The sequence below is a fragment of the Chiloscyllium punctatum genome, chromosome 7 (assembly GCF_047496795.1).
Source record: "Chiloscyllium punctatum isolate Juve2018m chromosome 7, sChiPun1.3, whole genome shotgun sequence".
Classification (NCBI taxonomy): Eukaryota; Metazoa; Chordata; class Chondrichthyes; order Orectolobiformes; family Hemiscylliidae; genus Chiloscyllium; species Chiloscyllium punctatum.
In genome coordinates this window covers 85,574,796-85,594,454 of record NC_092745.1, presented here as the reverse complement: position 1 = coordinate 85,594,454, position 19,659 = coordinate 85,574,796, and the positions used below count along the sequence as shown (strand labels likewise).

Sequence of the window (19,659 nt, the reverse complement as noted above, 5' to 3'; positions counted from 1 at the left end):
GCGTTAGTTGGATTCAAACCTAGCTGGAAGAAAGATGGCTATGGATGTTGGAGGTCATTCATTTCAGTTCCAGGAGATCTCTGTAGGAGTTCCTCAGAGTTGTGTCCTAGACCCAACCATCTTCAGTTGCTTCATCAATGACTTTCCCATCATAAAATCAGAAGTGCTGATGACTGCACAATTTCAGTACCATTGCTGACTCCTCAGATAATAAAACAGTTCACATCCAAATGTAGCAAGACTGAGAAAATATCCAGGTTTGCTATGTCAAGTGCCAAATTTGATCCACACAAGTCCTGATCAATGGCCATCTCTGACGAGTCAGAATAAAACCATCACTCAAGGACATGAAAAGACATTCGATCACTGAATATCCACTATCAACACCCCGGAAAATGCCTTGATCAGAAATTGAAATGGACAAGCCATATAAACACCGTGGCTTTAAGAGGAGGTCAGAAATTAGGAATTCTGCAGTAAGTAACTTACATCCTGACATCATACAGCAGGTCAAGCAGCATCCAAGGAGCAGGAGAATCGACGTTTCGAGCATGAGCCCTTCAGGAATTCCTGAAAAAGGGCTCATGCCCAAAACGTCGATTCTCCTGCTCCTTGGATGCTGCCTGACCTGCTGCGCTTTTCCAGCAACACATTTTCAGCTCTGATCTCCAGCACCTGCAGTCCTCACTTTCTCCTCCTACATCCTGACATCCCCAAGCTTGTCCACTACCTACAAGACTCAATTCAGAAGGGTAATGGAGTACTGCCCACTTGTTTGGATGAATGCAACTCTAATATCACTTGAGAAGCTTGACACCATCCAGTGCCGAGCAGCCTATTTACAAGTAATTTGTACAAAATTAAAAATCACACAACACCAGGTTACAGTTCAACAGGTTTATTTGGAAGCACTAGCTTTCAGAGCGCTGCTCCTTCATCAGGTGATTTATAGCTATAAATTCTGTGTCTTATGATCTTATACTCCACAACCACCCGATGAAGGAGCAGCGCTCTGAAAGCTAGGCTTCCAAATAAACCTGTTGGACTATAACTTGGTGTTGTGTGATTTTTAATTTTGTACACCCCAGTCCAACACTGGCCCCTCCAGATCATATTACTGCAGAAAATACAGAGATATGGCATTGAGGGTGAGTTGGAGGTTTGGATTAGGAATTGGCTGGCTGGAAGAAGACAGAGGGTAGTAGCTGATGGCAAAGGTTCATCTTGGAGTGCCGTCACTAGCGGTGTTCCGCAAGGATCTGTTTTGGGACCATTGCTGTTTGTCATTTTTATAAATGACCTGGAGGAAGGGTTAGAAGGTTGGGTGAGCAAGTTTGCGGATGATACGAAAGTCGGAGGAGTTGTAGACAGTGAGGAAGGATGTGGCAGGTTACAGCGGGATATAGAGAAACTGCAGAGCTGGGCAGAAAGGTGGCAAATGGAGTTCAATGTAGCTAAGTGTGAGGTGATTCACTTTGGTAAGAGTAATAAAAAGATGGGGTACTGGGATAATGGTCGGATACTTGGTAGTGTGGAAGAGCAGAGGGATCTTGGTGTCCATGTACACAGATCTCTGAAAGTTGCCACCCAGGTAAATAGTGCAGTGAAGAAGGCATATGGCGTACTGGCTTTTATTGGTAGAGGAATTGAGTTCCGGAGTCCTGAGGTCATGCTGCAGTTGTATAAGACTCTGGTGCGGCCGCATCTGGAATATTGTGTGCAGTTTTGGTCGCCATACTATAGGAAGGATGTGGAGGCACTGGAACGGGTGCAGAGGAAGTTTACCAGGATGTTGCCTGATATGGTAGGAAGATCCTATGAGGAAAGGCTGAGGCATTTGGGGTTGTTTTCATTGGAGAAAAGAAGGTTTAGGGGTGACTTGATAGACGTGTACAAGATGATTAGGGGGTTAGATAGGGTTGACAGTGAGAAACTTTTTCCACGTGTGGAGTCAGCTATTACAAGGGGGCATAGCTTTAAATTAAGGGGGGGTAGATATAGGACTGATGTTAGGGGTAGGTTCTTCACTCAGCGAGTCGTAAGTTCATGGAATGCCCTGCCAGTAGCAGTAGTGGACTCTCCCTCTTTATGGGTATTTAAGCGGGCATTGGATAGGTATATGAAGGATAGTGGGTTAGTGTAGGTTAGGTGGGCTTTGATCGGCGCAACATCGAGGGCCGAAGGGCCTGTACTGCGCTGTATTCTTCTATGTTCTATGTTCTATGTTCTATTTCATTTGTACCACATTCACAAATGTTCACTCCTTCCACCACCAATGCTCAGTGGCAGCAGTGTACACCTCACAAGATGCAGTGCAGGAATTCATCAAGGTTCCTTAAACATCTTCTAAAGTACACCACTTCCATCTAGAAGGACAAGGACAACAAGTTCCTTCAGTATTGCCAGGGCAAAATCTTGGAACTCCCTAAGAGCATTGTAGGGGTACTGTCTACACCAAATAGACTGCAATGATTAAGGAGGCAGAGCATCACAACTTTCCCAAAGGCAATTAGAGATAGGCAATAAATGTTGTCCACGTTCCACGATCAAATAAACAAAGGCATTGCAAATTTCTAGGTATCATTTATCATAATTTCTGTCTCTACACTTTACAGACAGAGGTTACATCAAGTGTTAAATGAGTGAGCTAAAACAAATTGCAGAACATAAAAACTCATCCAATTGTAATGAAATTGCAATTTCCTTAAGTTCATTCCTACATGTTTTGTATTTATACCAACAAGTTTATTTGATACAAAAGACAAGAGCATTAATGAAAAATTGCACTTTAAAAATCACTGATTTGTACTATATTTCTTACCTTTGTTAATAATATATGCTGTACATTCTTGAAACTTGAAAAATCTGATAGAGGAGATGATTGTTCCAGAGAGGATCCTGCCGTATCTAGAATCTAAACACATTATGGATAATTGCAGCAATATTATTCAGAGAAAGACATTCTCAATGTTTATTTTGGAAAAGCAATTAAGCACAATTGCATATTTTGAGAGGATGATGAAGAGGCAGTGTTTTTACTTGTTTATTCATTGTGTCATCAATGTGATGGATATGTATGCTGAGGAATGGGTTAGCTCAATTTGCCAAACAATTGGTTTACAATGCAGAGTGATGGTTCAATTCCTGCACCAGCTGTGGTCACCGTGCAAGAGTGTTGTGACCCTCAGGTTAAACCACCACAAGGTGATCTCTCTCTGATGAGAGGGAAGTACTGTGGTCTGGTAAAACTATGGAAACTTTATACTACCTTCCATTTCAGTCACCAAGTGTCAGCACAATTACGGACAGGCCAAAGTTTGCTCCATTGTTGCCATTCCTCCAATTGTAGTTAAGACTGCAACATTGCAGTATTATTTCCTGAATGAGTACCATCCAAATCAGAAACACTTGGCTTTGTAAGCTACACGTACATAAGGAATGGGTTTGAGATTACCAAACTGATATATTTTGGGATCCATGCAGCTATCAGACAGATTGGTCCTACTTTCCATCAGTCTGGATTTGAGCTAATATGCATGAAAGACAAGATGAATGAATACCTCACTGTATGAGATCGATCTGTAGCACAGGCTCCTTTGAGTTAGAAGATTGTGAGCTCAAGTCTCTATTCAGAACCTGAGATCAAAAGTCAAAATGTCTATCCATTGCACTACTGAAGGAATTCAAACACAGAGCTGTCTGCCCTCTCAGGTAAATTGATCCCATAATTCAAAGAACAGCTAATGGGTGTTCCCAGATCTTGGCCAATATTTATTCATGATTCAAATTCACAAAAACAAATTACCTAGTCATTATCAATTGCTACTTGGGACTTTGCCTTCAGCATATTGGCTGTCATGTTTTCTACATTATAATCATGACCACTCCTCAAAAAGAATTCATTGGCTCGAAATGGCTTTGACACTTCTGTGGCCATAAAAGATAGTAGATATGCAAGACATCTTTCGTTTGAGGACTTCTATATAATTCCACACAAAAAGAAAATTCAATGAAACTTGACCCCTTTTGGCCCTTATAATTCCTTGTTTACGTTCTTTCCTGCTTTCCTTATATAATTCAAGGGCTTCATCAGTTCACATATGCTTTGTTTTTCCTTTTGACCAAAGTTGTAACATCCCTGGTCATCCAAGGTTCATGTAACTTGCCACACTTGCCTTTCATTCTCACAGGAATATGCCACTCCTGAACTCGCATCAACTGTCGTTTGATGTACTCCCACATGTGCAATGTGGATTTACCCTCAAACAGCTGCCTCTAATCAACATTTTCTTGTTCTTGCCTCATACTGTTGTAATCCTCCTTCCCACAATTTAGCACCTTCACCCGAGGACTACTGTTATCCTCTTCCTCGATGTAGGAAGCCGGGCACATTTTCAGTGCAAGAGGTTTCTTCAGCTGCAGCTCCTGGAAGCCTGAGTTTCGGAGTTGGAGTGCTGTCTGGGGACATGTGGAATATTTGCAAGGTGGAGAATATTGTGGATAGCACATCCAGGGAGGTGGAAACACTGCAGACTCAGACTCCATGGGCAGAGCAGGAGGGCTGAGTAGGCAGTGCAGGAATCTCCCATGGCTAGTCTCATGCAAAACAGATACACCGTTTTGGATACTGGGCCTTGGATGGGGCAGAATTTGTAATGACCATTCAGAAGGGTTTCTTGACACAGAATGGAACAGTCCAACCAGGGAAGGGGTTATAGTCGACTTGGTTCTGGGAAATGAGCCCGGCAAGGTGAGTGAAGTTTCAGTGGGAGAGCATCTTGGGACTAGTGACCATAATACTGTGAGTTTTAAGATACTCATGGACAGGGATAACAACAGTCCTTGAGTGAAGGTGTTAAATTTGGTGAAGGTGAGCTACAACAATATTAGACAAGAACTACAGAACGTTGATTGGAGGTGGCTGTTTGAAGATAAATCCACATTGGACATGTGGGAGCATTGCAAACGGCAGTTGATAAGAGTTCAGAAGTGGCACGTTCCTACGAGAATGCAGGATAGGTATGGCAAGTTATCTGAACCTTCAATGACCAATGATGTTATGACTTTGGTCAAAAAGAAAAAAGAAGCACAGGTAAGATCTACGAGAATGTGAACTGCTGAAGCCCTTGTAGCATATAAGGAAAGTAGAAAAGAAATTAAGCAAGGAATTAGAAGGGCTAAAAGGGATCATGAAAAGTCATTAACAAACTAAATTAATGAGAATCCCAAGGCTTTTTATACACATATAAAAAGCAAGAGGGTAGTGAGGGGAAGAGTTGGCCTACTCAAGGGCAAAGGTGGGTATCCATATGTGAAGCAAGAAGAGGTAGGTGAGGTCCCATTCAAAAACTTTGTGTTGGTATTCACCAAAGAGAAGGACATAGTGGAGGGTGCTCTCAGGAAAGGGAGTGTCCAATTTCTAAGTCAAGTTGCAATTAAAAAGGGAGATGTGTTGTACATCTTAAAAAGTATTAAGGTAGATAAATCCCCGGGTCCTAAGAAGATCTATCCCAGAGTATAGAGGGAGGCAAGAGAACAAATTGCTGGAGCATTGACAGACATCTTTGTATCGTCTTTCGCTACAGGTGAGGTATCAGAAGACTGTAGAATAGCCAATGTTGTCCCATTGTTTACGAACGTTAGCAGGGATAATCCAGGAAGTTACAAGCTTGTAGGCCTCACATCGGTGGTAAGAAAATTATTGGAAAAGATTCTCAGGGACAAGATGTATATGCCTTTGAGCAAGTGGATTTATTAGTGACAGACAGCATGATTTTGTGCAGGGGAGATCGTGCCTCTCTAAATTGATTGAGTATTTGAGAAGACGAGGGAAAAGTGGTTAATGTTGTCGATATGGACTTCAGTAAAGCCTTTGACAAGGTTCATCATGGCAGACCGGTACAAAAGGTGAAGTTACAAAATACCGGGGTGAGCTGGCAAATTGGATACAGAACAGGCTTAGTCATGGGAGACAGAGGGTAGCGGTGGAAGGATGCTTTTCAGAATGGAGGGTTGTGACTAGTGGTGTTGCACAGGGATCAGTGCTGGAACTTCTGCTCTTTGTGGTCTACATAAATGATTTGGAGGAAAGTGTGGCTGATCTAATTAATAAGTTTGGATGATACGAAGGTTGGCGGAGTTGCAGATAGTGGGGAGAATTGTCAGAGAATACAGCAAGACACGATCAGTTGGAGGCATGGGCAGAAAAATGGCAAATGGAGTTTAATTTGGACAAATTTGACGTGATGCATTTTGGAAGGTCAAGTACAGGTGGAAAGTGTACAGGGAATGGAAGAATCCTGTGGAGTATTGGTATGCAATTGGATCTGGGTGTGCAGGTGTACGGATCACTGAAGGTGGCAGCGCAGGTAGATAAGACAGTAAAAATTGCTTATGCTTGCCTTTATTGGAAGGGGCATTAAGTAGAAGGATAGACAAGTTATGCTGCAGCTTTATAGTTCTTTAGTTAGGCCATACTTGGAATATTGTGTACAATTCTGGTCACCACACTACCAGAAAGATGTGGATGCTTGTTGCATGGTATGGAAATTTTAGCTTAGAAGAAAGGTTAGATACACTGGATTTGTTTTCACTAGAATGTAGGAGGTTAATGGGTGACCTAAAAGAAGTTTATAAGATTGTGAATCGCATGGATAGAGTGGAAAGTGTGAGGCTTTTTCCCAGGGTTGAGGGGTTACAGGTTCAAGGAGCGGGGGAGCAATTTAAAAGAGAAGTGTGAGGCAAGTTTTTCCACAAAAAGGATGGTGAGTGCCTGGAACATGCTGCCTGAAGCAGACACAATAGCAGCATTCAAGAAGCACCTGGAAAAATACATGAACAGGAGGGAATAGAGGGACAGGATCCTATAAGTGAAGACAGTTTTAGTACAGACGGGCAAAGAATGTTGGCGCAAGCTTGGAGGGCTGAAGGACCTGTTCCTGTGCTGTATTGTTATTTGTTCTTTGAATCACAACCATTCATTACATTTAGTTTCAAGAATTTTTATACCATGACTAAACCATAAATACTGACTGATATCTGATGGATGTATCAGAACCATTTTAGTAGTATTAATTTTAATAATCAAGTATCTATTTTATGAAGGAGACCTAGGATTCTAGCGCTGAAAAATCTTGAGTAAAGAAACATAAAAAGCAAGAATGCACATAAACACAAGTTTCAACATTATGAAATTTTTACTTCAGGCTTTCAGCAGCATATGAGTGTTACAATTAGAAAGCTGTCATTTATAATATTTATTAACCTGCTGGCAGCCACTGTTCAGTATAGGGCCTGAGACAGACTACATCATCTCATGCCCAGACTTACGTAAGTGAGGAGTGTAATTAGAAACATGCTCGAAATGCTCAGGTCAGGCAGCACATGTGTATCAGAGTCAAAAAGTATGGTACTGGAAAAGCACAGCCAGTCAGGCAGCATCCGAGGAGCAGGAGAGTTACCTTTCAAGCATAAGCCATTCATCACTGCCATTCATCGTCGACTCTCCTCCTCGGTGTTGGCTGACTGGCTGTACTTTTCCAGTGCCACAATTTTTGACTCTGATCTCCAGCATCTGCAGTTCTCACTTCCTCCTAGCACCTATGAATCAGGTTGCTGAACTGATGTACTGGTGTAGTGATGTACTGAATATTTCTAGCACTTTGGGTGTTCATTTCCAGCTTCCAAGACCTGCAAGATTTTGTTTTTGTTTCAGATAAGTGCATGCGTCCCTGTGGAATCAGAGCATATTCACTAATGAATTTTGAGATATTGAAACCAGTAGCTTGGTTCTCGGTTACTGCACATCACAGTGTTGCCAACTCCAACATTTGAGAGTCTAACTAACTCCCCCTGAAATTCAACAGGCATTAGCATCACTGAATCCCTCACTGTCAACATCTAGAAGGATATTGTTGCTGTACAAGTGCAATAAAGGCTACTGCTGGGATGGTGGGACTGTCCTTTGAAGAGAGAAGGAGCAAACTGTATTCTCCAGAGTTTCAAAGAATGAGAGATGATTTCACTAAAACCTCCAAATACAAAAAGGGATATATAGGGTAGATGCACAAAAGTCATTTCCTCTGGTTGGGGAGTCTGGAATCAGGGAGAAGAATTTAAAAATATGGGAGATACCACTCAAGACCAAGATCAGGAGAAATCCTTTTACTCAGAAGATTGTGAATCATTGGAATTCTGTACTCTAGAGGGCTATAGGAGCTTAATCTTTGAGCATGTTTAACGGAGAGATTGGGAGATTTTTGATTACCAATGTCAGAAAGGGATGGGGGAATAGTGTGGATAAAAGGCATTGTGCAATGTTCGCTTAAATAGTAGGGTAGGCTTACGAGGATGAATGTTATCTTATGTTGTATTCTCATGGAACCTACTGTTCATCAGAATCTTAACTACACCAGCCATATAAATACTTTGGCTGCAACGGAAAATCAGACAGTGGGACAACTGCACTGAATAACTCACCTCATGGAGTCATAGAGTCGTACAGCACAGGAACAGACACTTCAGTCTACCACCCCCTCGGCTCACACCCTCATTCCTGATGAAGGCCTTTTGCCTGAAACGTCGATTCTCCTGCTCCTTGGATGCTGCCTGACTTGCGGTACTTTTTCAGCACCACCATCTTAACTCGAATCTCCAACATCTGCAGTCCTCACTTTTGCATAGAAACTTCAGTCCAACCAATCCATGCCGACCATAATCCCAAACTAAACTGGTCCCACCTGCCTGTGCTTGGTCCATATCCCTCCATACATTTCTTACTCATGTACTCATCCAAATGTCTTTTACATGTTGTAACTGTACCTGCATCCACCAGTGTCTAGATTAGAGTGGTGCTGGAAAAGCACAGCAGTTCAGGCAGCATCCGAGGAGCAGTAAAATCGACGTTTTGGGCAAAAGTCCTTCATCAGGAATACAGGCAGAGAGCCTGAAGGGTGGAGAGATAAATGAGAGGAGGGTGGGGGTGGGGAGAAAGTAGCATAGAGTACAATAGGTGAGTGGGAGAGGGGATGAAGGTGATAGGTCGGGGGGGGGTGGAGTGGATAGGTGGAAAAGAAGATAGGCAGGTAGGACAAGTCATGGGGACAGTGCTGAGCTGGAAGTTTGGAACTGGGGTGAGGTGGGGGAAGGGGAAATGAGGAAACTGTTGAAGTCCGCATTGATGCCCTGGGGTTGAAGTGTTCCGAGGCGGAAGATGAGGCGTTCTTCCTCCAGGCATCTGGTGGTGAGGGAACGTCGGTGAAGGAGGCCCAGGACTTCCATGTCTTCGGCAGAGTGGGAAGGGAATTGAAATGTTGGGCCACAGGGTGGTGTGGTTGATTGGTGCGGGTGTCCCTGAGATGTTCCCTAAAGCGCTCTGTTAGGAGGCGTCCAGTCTCCCCAATGTAGAGGTGACCGCATCGGGAGCAATGGATACAATAAATGATATTGGCGGATGTGCAGGTAAAACTTTGATGGATGTGGAAGGCTCTTTTAGGACCTTGGATGGAGGTGAGGGAGGAGGTGTGGGCGCAGGTTTTGCAATTCCTGCAGTGGCAGGGGAAGGTGCCAGGATGGGAGGGTCGGGGGGCGTGGACCTGACCAGGTAGTCACGGAGGGAATGGTCTTTGCGGAAGGTGGAAAGGGATGTGGGGGGAAATATATCCCTGGTGGTGGGGTCCGTTTGGAGGTGGTGGAAATGTTGGCGGATGATTTGGTTTATGCAAAGGTTGGTAGGGTGGAAGGTGAGCACCAGGGGCGTTCTATCTTTGTTTCGGTTGGAGGGGTAGGGTCTGAAGGCGGAGGTGCAGGATGTGGATGAGATGCGTTGGAGGGCATCTTTAACCACGTGGGAAGGGAAATTGCGGTTTCTGAAGGAGGAGGCCATCTGCTGTGTTCTGTGGTGGAACTGGTCCTCCTGGGAACAGATACGGTGGAGGTGGATGAATTGGGAATACGGGATGGTATTTTTGCAGGAGGCAGGGTGGGAAGAGGTGTAATCCAGGTAGCTGTGGGAGTCGTGGGTTTGTAAAATGTCGGTGTCAAGTCGGTCGTCATTAATGAAGATGGAGGGGTCCAGGAAGGGGAGGGAGATGTCAGAGATGGTCCAGGTAAATTTAAGGTCAGGGCGTAATGCGTTGGTGAAGTTGATGAATTGCTCAACCTCCTTGCGGGAGCACGAGGTGGCGCCAATGCAGTCAGTAATGTAGCAGAGGAAGAGGTGGGGAGTGGTGCCGGTGTAATTACGGAAGATGGACTGTTCTACGTAGCCAACAAAGAGACAGGCATAGCTAGGGCCCATAAGGGTGCCCATGGCTACCCCTTTGGTCTGGAGGAAGTGGGAGGATTCGAAGGAGAAATTGTTAAGGGTGAGGACCAGTTCAGCCAGATGAATGAGTGTGTCCGTGGAAGGGTACTGTTGGGGACGTCGGGAGAGGAAGAAACGGAGGGCTTGGAGGCCCTGGTCATGGCGGATGGAGGTGTAGAGGGATTGGATATCCATGGTGAAGATGAGGCATTGGGGGCTGGGGCAACGGAAGTTTTGGAGGAGGTGGAGGGTGTGGGTGGTGTCTCGAACGTATGTTCTGGTTTCCAGCATCTGCAGTCATTGTTTTTACCTGCATCCACCACTTACTCTGGAAGTTCATTTCACACACAAACCACTCTCTGTGTAAAAGGTTTCCCCTCATGTTTCTTTTAAATCTTTCTCTTCTCACCTTGAAAATATGTACCTTAGTCTTGAAATCCCCCATCCTAGGGAAAAGACATCTGCCATTTAACTTAACCATACCCCTCATGATTTTATAAACCTTACCCCTCAACCTTCTATGCTTCAGTGAATAAAAAAATCCCAGCATATCAGGCTTCTCCTTTTAACTCAAACCCTCCTTTCCCAGCAACATGCTAGAAAATCTTTCCTGAACCTTCTCCAGCTTGATAATATCCTGCCTATAAACAGGGTGACCAGAACTGGACACAGTACTCCAGAAGAGGTCATACCAACATCCTGTACAAGCTTAACATGATATTCCAATTCCCATACTCAAAGGCAAGCATGCAAATTGCAGTCTATAGCAGGTAGAATAGAGGAAAACCCTAAAACTTTCTATAGGTATGTAAGGAATAAAAGAATGACTAGGGTAGGAATAGGGCCAGTCAAAGATAGAAGTGGGAAGTTGTGTGTGGACCTTGTGGAGAGCGGAGAGGTGCTAAATGAATTTTTCTCACCGGTTTTCACTCAGGAAAAGAAGAATATTGTAGAGGAGAAGAATGAGATACAAGATATTAGACTAGAAAGGATCGAGGTTACTAAGGAAGACGTGTTAACAATTCTAGAGGACTGAAAGTAGACAAGTCCCCTGGGCCAGATGGGACTTATCCGAGGATTCTCTGGAAAGCTAGGGAGGAGATGGCTTTGGCTTTGATATTTGAGTCGATATTGTCTACAGATTTAGTACCAGAGGATTGGAGGATTGCAAATGTTATGTCCTTGTTCAAAAAGGGCAGTAGAGATGACACAGGTAATTATAGACCATTGAGCCTTACTTGTGTTGTAGGAAAACATTTGGAAAGGATTATAAGAGATAGGATTTATAATCATCTAGCAAGCAACTTGATTTCAGATAGTCAACATGGCTTTATCAAGGGCAGATCGTCTCTCACAAATCTCATTGAGGTTTTTGACAAGGTGACCAAGCATATAGATGAGGGTAGGGCAGTTGAAGTGATGTACATGGACTTCAGTAAAGCATTTGATAAGCTTCCACATGGTAGGCTGTTGGAGAAAATGCAGCGGCATGGGATTGAGGGTGATTTAGCAGCTTGGATTAGAAATTGGCTTTCTAAAGAAGGCAGCGAGTGGTGGTTGATGGAAAATATTCAGCCTGGAGTCCGATTACTACTAGTGTGTCACAAGGATCTGTTTTGGGACCACTGCTGTTTGTCATTTTTATAAATAACTTAGATGCAGGTGTACGTGGATGGGTTAGTAAGTTTGCAAATGACACTAAAGTCAGTATAGTAGACAGTGTGGAAGAATGTTGCAGGCTGCAGAGGGACTTGGACAAACTGCAGAATTGGGTGGGCTGAGAGGTAAAAATGGAGTTCAATGCAGCTAAATGTGAGGCGATTCACTTTGGGAAGAATAACAGGAAGGCAGAGTACTGGGTCAAGGGAAAGATTGTTGGTAGTGTGGATGTGCAGAGGGATCTTGGAGTCCATGTGCATAGATCCCTGAAAACTGCCACCCAGGTTGATAGTGCTGTTAAGAAGGCATATGAAGTGGTAGGTTTTATTGGTAGAGGAATTGAGTTTGGGAGCCGTAATGACATGTTGCAATTACACAAAGCGCCAGTGCGGTTGCACTTGGAATATTGAGTACAGGAAGAATGTGGAAGCATTGGAAAAGGTGCAGAGATTTACCAGGATGTTGCCTGGTCTGAAGGGAAGGTCTTATGAGGAAAGGCTGAGAGATTTGGGTCTGTTCTCATTGGAAAGAAGAAGGCTAAGAGGGGATTTGATAGAGACATACAAGATGATCAGAGGATTAGATAAGGTAGACAGTGATGATGACATCAGCTTGTATGAGGGGCATAACTACAAATTGAGGGGTGATAGATTTAAGACAGATGTCAGAGGCAGGTTCTTTACTCGGAGAGTGGTAAGGGCATGGAATGCCCTGTCTGCCAATGTAGTTAACTCAGCCACATTGGGGAGATTTAAGTAATCTTTGGATAAGCACATGGATGATGATGGGATAGTGTTGGGGGATGAGTTTAGATTAGTTCACAGGTCAGCGCAACATCGAGGGCCGAAAGGTCTGTTCTGCGCTGTATTGTTCTATGTTCCCTGTCTGCATGCAAGACAAACTTCATAGAATTATGTCCCTAAACCCCTAAGTGTCTCTGTTCTCCAATACTACCCAAGGCCTTACATTTAATTGTATAAGTCTTACCCTTGTTTGTTTTACCAAAATGCAATATTACCTCCTGACACCACAAAGCCTGCCTACTATCTTCAAGGTGTAAAGCAGAAGTGTCTTAGGTCCAACCATCTTCCGCTACTTCATCATTGTTATTCCCTCCATTGTGAATTCTGATGTGGGGATGTTTTTGAGGATTATACAATATTCAACTAATCTGCAGATTCAGAACCATCTATATGCACTCAACTTTCAGCCTTGGGATTTGTGCCACACAAGTGCCAAACAATAAATTTGACCCAAAGGGGATAGAATTTAATTATCTTCCCTGACATTCGAATGATATTACTATCATTGAATTATCCGCTTATCATTAATCTGGGGGTTATCATTGACTGGAAACTGAACTAAACTAGCCAAATAAACACAGTGGATAAAAGAACAGGTAAGTAGTGGGGACTACTGTGGTGAGCAACTCACCTCGTGATTCCAGACGTCACCATCTACAATGCGCAAGTCAGGTATGTGATGCAATGCTATCGACTTGCCTGGATGAGTGCAACCTGAATGAAAATTAAGCAACTCAAGACCAGCTGGGGCAAAGCAGCCACTTGATTACAATCTCTCCTGAAATAACTCCACAGAGGACGGTATCCCATCACTAAGTTACCCTTTACTTACACACGGCAAGTCCTTGATACTGATCCAGCTCCCTCTGAGCCAGGTCTCAAAGTATTAGGATATCTAACACTTCTGTTTATATCTGTCAACCTGGGCTTCCTGAATGGACCAGGTTAACAGCCCCAATCAGGGAACTCATATTCTATGAGGTCCACCTGGCTGACTTCGTAACAACCACTGCATCCCTCCCCTCCGAGTCTGAGGACAAAGGCCAGTTCTTTCTCTTGGAGCTCCTCCTGGAACGTTTTGGCACCAGATCAGGTTCTTCCGACTTTGCCTTGCATATGGGCAACACGCAATGCGTAGTAGCTCACCTCCTGCATCCAGAGCATCTCAAGAGAAATTCATTCTTTTCTCCAGACAGTAAAGGTGCAGAGGCAGCGATGTCTGCTGCATCCATCTCAGATTCCAAGATCTCTTCAACACTTGACAGAGAGAGAGAACCTCTCTGACCGTTCCAAAGAGCCAGGCACATTTTGCACTTGCGCTGTCTGCGAGTTTGCAGCTTTCATATGCAGGAATGTCACACCTAACAGACCATTATATGTCCCTCGACCTGACCTTCCATCGACCATGCCTCTTACCCATACAGTGCCATTCCCATAGGTCCTACACCAAACTTTATCACCTGAAGTAAACTGCCTCTCTTGCTTGGCAGAGCCTTGTGTCTGGCATTAGCGTTCCTGATGCCATTTCACGCTCCATTCCCCAGGTCCAGGAAGATCAAAGTTAAACTGGTGTGGAATCTTCTCCTCATTAGTAATCTTGCTGGAGCTATTCTTGTAGTTGCACGAGGGGTGATCTTATAATCAAATAGGAACCAAGACAGTTTGGTTTCTAGTGAAGCTGTAAACTGTTTCTTTAAGCCATCCTTCAAAATTGGGACTGCTGTTTGTGGGTGACAGCTATTTCTTCATTTCCCTGGAAGCTATGGCTTGGTTACACCACCATTTCCAATGCTGACCCCCTTTTTTAGGAGTTGGTTCAAAGGATGGAGGCCAGGTTTTGTACAAACACTCTGTAGGAATTCACCAGCCCAAGGAAAGACTTAAGCTCCGGTACAGGCATGGAAGTCAGGGCATCGTTGATGCCCTTACGTTATCTTCCAATGGGTGTAAGGTGGTCTTGTTAATTCTGTAGCCCAAGTAGGTCACTTGGGGTGCCTGGAATACACATTTTTCCCCTTCTAAGGCCTAAACTCGCCTGCAAGAAACATCTAAGGACTATATTCAAGTTTGCTAAGTGGTCTTTAAATGGCAACCTGGGGTAGACCTTGTAAAATGTTCTCCATCATCCGCTGAAAAATTACACAGGCTGATGATACCCCAAACGGCAGTCTCGTATATTGATACAAACCATTATAGATTAGGTTACTTACTTACAGTGTGGAAACAGGCCCTTCGGCCCAACAAGTCCACACCGACCCTCCGAAAAGCAACCCACCCAGACCCAGTCCCCTACATTTATGCATTCACCTAACACTACAGGCAATTTCGCATAGCTAATTCACCTATCCTGCACATTTTTGGAATGTAGGAGGAAACCGGAGTAACTGGAGGAAACCCACGCAGACACAAGGAGAACGTGCAAACTTCACACAGAGAGTTGCCTGAAGTGGGAATTGAACCCGGATCTCTGACACTGTGAGGCAACAGTGCTAACCACTGTGCCGGTGATAGGCATTAATTACAGCATTCTTCTGTGAATCCTCATCTAATCGCAATTGCAAGTACACATTGCTCATGACCAGCTTCGTGAAGGATGACCCCCTTGCCAGCTTGTGCATAAATCCTCTATGCGAGGGACTGGTATTTATCCAGCTGCGAAAAGCTGTTTACCATTTGTTTAAAATCCCCACAAAGGGAAACCAACCCACCGGTCTGCTTAATTGGTACGATCGGTGCTGCTCATTCTGCAAATTGGACTAGTTTGATGATTCCTTTGCTTTCCAGCCTTCCAAATTTTGACTCTGCTTTTGCCTGTAAGGCAAATGACACTGAATGTGTCTTGCAGAATCATGAATTTGCTTATATGCCAATGGCCTTGGTTCTTTTAGTCGTCCCGAGACCTTCCTGAAAAACCTCCAGGTATTTAATTAGGACTTTGTTCAGGCTGCCATTTTCTAATTTAAAAATGTTGAATAAATCTAGGTGAATTTTTCTCAATCAATTTTGCTCCACCAGGCCTTTTACTATAACAATTGGTGACTGAACCAGCTGCTTCTCATACAAGAAGTTATATTCTTAGTCAGTAAAGGTTCCCTGATACAGGTTCTCAGTCTAGCCAAAGGCTTGTGCAAACTTCAGGGTTTCAATCCATAAGTGAATTCTGGTAAAGACTAGTTCTACGATCACTGAAATGGCCATGCCAGCATCAACCTCCATTAGAACAAGGCAACTATTTAACTAGACATTTATTTTGACTGGTTCTGATTTGTATGTTGCTCAGTAATTTAAATGTTCCAAACCTGATGCATGTGCACTTTTGAGGGTGTGCACTCTCAAGGATACCAGCCTATGCTTTTTCTTACACAGTTTAGGTCTATTGGGACTTTTTTGCTGTCTCGAGTCTGCATACCAACAGCAACTACAGAAGCTTGCTGGCCCAGATCCTGAAGAAAATTTTAATTGTTTGGCGGAGGCTTGGCTTTGTTTTTGGGTTTTGCTGTGGACTGATCCAGAGTCCCTCTGTTCAGGATATGCAATTGGACAGCTCAGTTGGACTGACGAGGGTGTCCACTTCTATCACTATATCCTGTAACTCATAAGTTCCACTTGCCGCATTTTCCAGAGACAAAGCCAGGTGTACAGCCTGTTTGAAGTCCAGTTGGGCTTCAGCTAGTAGGCACTTTTGCATGGTTACATCATTAATCCCACATACCAAACAGTTTCTCAGAATCTAATTAAGGGTTAAACTAAAGTCAAATGCCTCTGCCCATCATCTTAACCTAGTCGATACGGATTCCCTTGGCTCTTGAATTGCCGAGTAAAAACAAAAGCATCTCAGAGTTAGAGAAGGCTTGGGGTCGTAATATTCGTTAGCTAAAACCGTCAACTCTTGAAAGATTTTAGTATCTGGTGACTCAGAGAGAGTTAGGCTTCCTATAACTGAAAAGGTTGTAGCTCCATAAGCTGTCAGAAGTACTTGTTACTCTTCTTCTGCCCCAATGTCATTTACTTGGAAAAACTAACGCTATCTTTTCACATCCCGGGACCAGTCTTCGACCGTAGGATCAAATGAGTCACAAGATATGTTGGTTAGATGGACTGGCCAGGCTAAATTGCCCATACTGCCCAAGGATGTGCAGGCTTGGTGTATTAGCCATGGGAAATGCAGGGTTACAGGAGTAGGGCTGGGTGGGATGCTCTACAGAATCTCATGTGGACTTGATGGACTAAATGGCCTGCGTCCCCACTGTAGGGCTTCTATGATTTGAGTTTCCCAAATGACAGCATGATACCAGAAATGCTTACACTGATTCAAAGACAGATAAATTTCTTCAAGAGAGTGCTTTGCTTTTGTCATTAGTGAAATAACTCCACCGAGGCCAGTAGCACATCACCAAGTCACCCTTTTACAACTGGAAAGTCCTTGACACAGGTCTAGCTTCCTCAGAGCCAGCTCTCAGAGTGAACAGAATCTCTGACACTCCTGTTTTCATCTATCAGCCTGGGATCCCTGATTGGACCAGGTTAACAGCCCCAATCAGGGAACTCATATTCTATGCGATCTACCTGCATACCTCATTACAATCACTACACTTCCTACCACTTAAAATATTCACTCCCTCCAGCACGGAAGCAAAATCACAGCAGTATGTACTATATATACATGTTGCAACTCAAATTTAACCAGCCTCCTTCAATAGCACCTTCTTAAACTGGGACCTCTTCGACTACAAAGATAAGGGCTATAAATGCATGGGAATGCCACCACCTACAAGATCCCCTTCAAGCTATACCACCCTGACTTGGAATTAAATCACTGTGCCTTGACTGTTACTGGGTCAAAATCATGAAACTCACTTCCTTGCAATGATTCGGTGTGCCTACACTAGATGGACTGCAATGCTTCCATAAAGTGTTTTATAACACTCTTCTCAAGCGCAATAGCAATGATCAATAAATGTCAGTTCTTTCATTGATTCTCACATCCCACGAAGAATTTTTTTTAAAAAACTGATTCTGGCATGCAGCTCTTCCTACTAACACCTCATTTCCCAACCCATTAGCCAACCTCAATGCCAGGTCACCTCTCTAAAAGCTTACATTACAGCTGCAAAGCTTAAAATATGGGTCCTGAACAGTTCTGTAGGCTTTGTGAATAACTGCAGTGTTTAAAGCAACATTTTGACCAATAATGCAATTGAGAGTAAACAAAAATGTCAAAAACTAATCATTAAGTTGAAGTAAAGGTCCTACAAAATTTAATACAGATATACAGGCAGGTTGAGAATAAAAATCTGCTGACACAGATTGAAGGTGTATTGTATACAACTCCATGGTAGTTGCTACTGAGAAAGGGTGGCGAACATTCAGAGATTCAAGATCTTGCAGTGAACAAATTGACAGGTTCTGGAATTCAGGACTGCAAATAAATTGTCTATTTTAGCAATGAAGACATCATCTGAAGGCAATCCAAAAGATTAAAGATTCCTTCCAGTTTAAAGGGGCGTACAAACTTCAGACGCTCAAAAAAATAATCAGAGACTATAATCTTCCATCCGGTAAACTAAAAGTCTTCCAAGTTTAAAGAAACTGCAATCTAAGAGAAACCAGGAAAATAGTAAAAACACCAGATCATCTGATTTTGTAAAGTTAGTGATTGGGGGAGATAGGGTAGTGGTTGATGGTAATTATTTAGACAAATGCACATACAAGTAATGTGAAAAAGTCATGGGGCTAAGGGAGATAATGCATTTGGATCTGAAAGGATTAATGCACTAGAATAGCTTCAGATCTTGAAGGAAATAGATTGAAAATCTGGTCCTCCTCATAATCTCTGGAAAAATATCTATCCTAGGTAAGCTGCACCTCGTTGTTGATATGTAGCAAACAATTTCTTGTTCAATACAAGAGTCTCTTCTAGTCAGACTAAAGTGGTTTTCCTCTCCCACACAAGACCAAACAGTCCCTGTAGATGCCTATACTTAAACAGGTTGGTGGCAGCAAATCTGATATACAGTGAGTTACGGACTTGGTTTGGGTGCAGATACAACAGGGTGCAAGCAGAATGTTGATGAGTGTCGAGATGACGTTGTTAACCAATGCAGGGAGAAAGCAAAGGACTGATTTCTTTGATGCCAAACACTTGGAATGAGATACAGAGTGAGTTATTGCTTCACTCGTATTAAGGCATCTCAGAAGGGTGCTCCCGGCAATGTTGCAAGGACACTGCATGGAGGACATATTACAGAACTGATGCAGAAACAAGGCAATTGTAGCACGGAAATAGTGATTGCAAGCTTTAGCAGCCAGATAGAATAAGATATATGGTAACTGTACACTTTCCTCTAAATAATAATGCCAACATTATGCAATAACTGTACACTTTCCTCTAAATAATAATGCCAACATTATGCAAAGCCTGTTGATTAAGGTTGGGGGGGGGGGGGTGCACTCTATCATCCCACATGATCTTTACAGTCCATATTCCCTTTCATGTCCAAAAAGCTACAATGTGTTGAGTGTTCTTTTCCAAGAAAAAAAATCCTGTTCTAACAGGTGAAAATGAAGGGTGCAATGTGAGAAAAAAATATAGTTATTGGGAAGAACATATGATATATTAACTGCAGTCACAAGGTTCAATTTAACTAAAAAAAACTAATTACATTCACTCATGTAATGTGGCTGTTAATATTTCCCAACACTAATTGCCCTGAAAAATGTGATGGTAAGCTGCCTTTTTTGAACTGTTGCAGTCCTCAGTGTGTAGGGGTGCTCACAGTGCTGTTAGATTAGATTAGATTACTTACAGTATGGAAACAGGCCCTTCAGCCCAACAAGTCCACACCGACCTGCCGAAGCGCGACCCACCCAGATCCATTCCTCTACATTTACCCC

The 19,659-nt window shown here is 43.3% G+C and overlaps 1 protein-coding gene across 5 annotated transcripts in view; it reads right to left on the bottom strand.

The window, feature by feature from the left end:
* The window catches only part of patj (PATJ crumbs cell polarity complex component), a 390,366-nt gene that overhangs the window by 86,843 nt on the left and 283,864 nt on the right, over positions 1-19,659 (bottom strand). For all 5 annotated transcript variants that reach the window (XM_072574241.1, XM_072574240.1, XM_072574242.1 and 2 more), the window contains one exon: positions 2,822-2,914. In XM_072574241.1, coding sequence (XP_072430342.1) covers positions 2,822-2,914 — 93 coding nt within the window. The remainder of the gene's footprint in view (positions 1-2,821; positions 2,915-19,659) is intronic.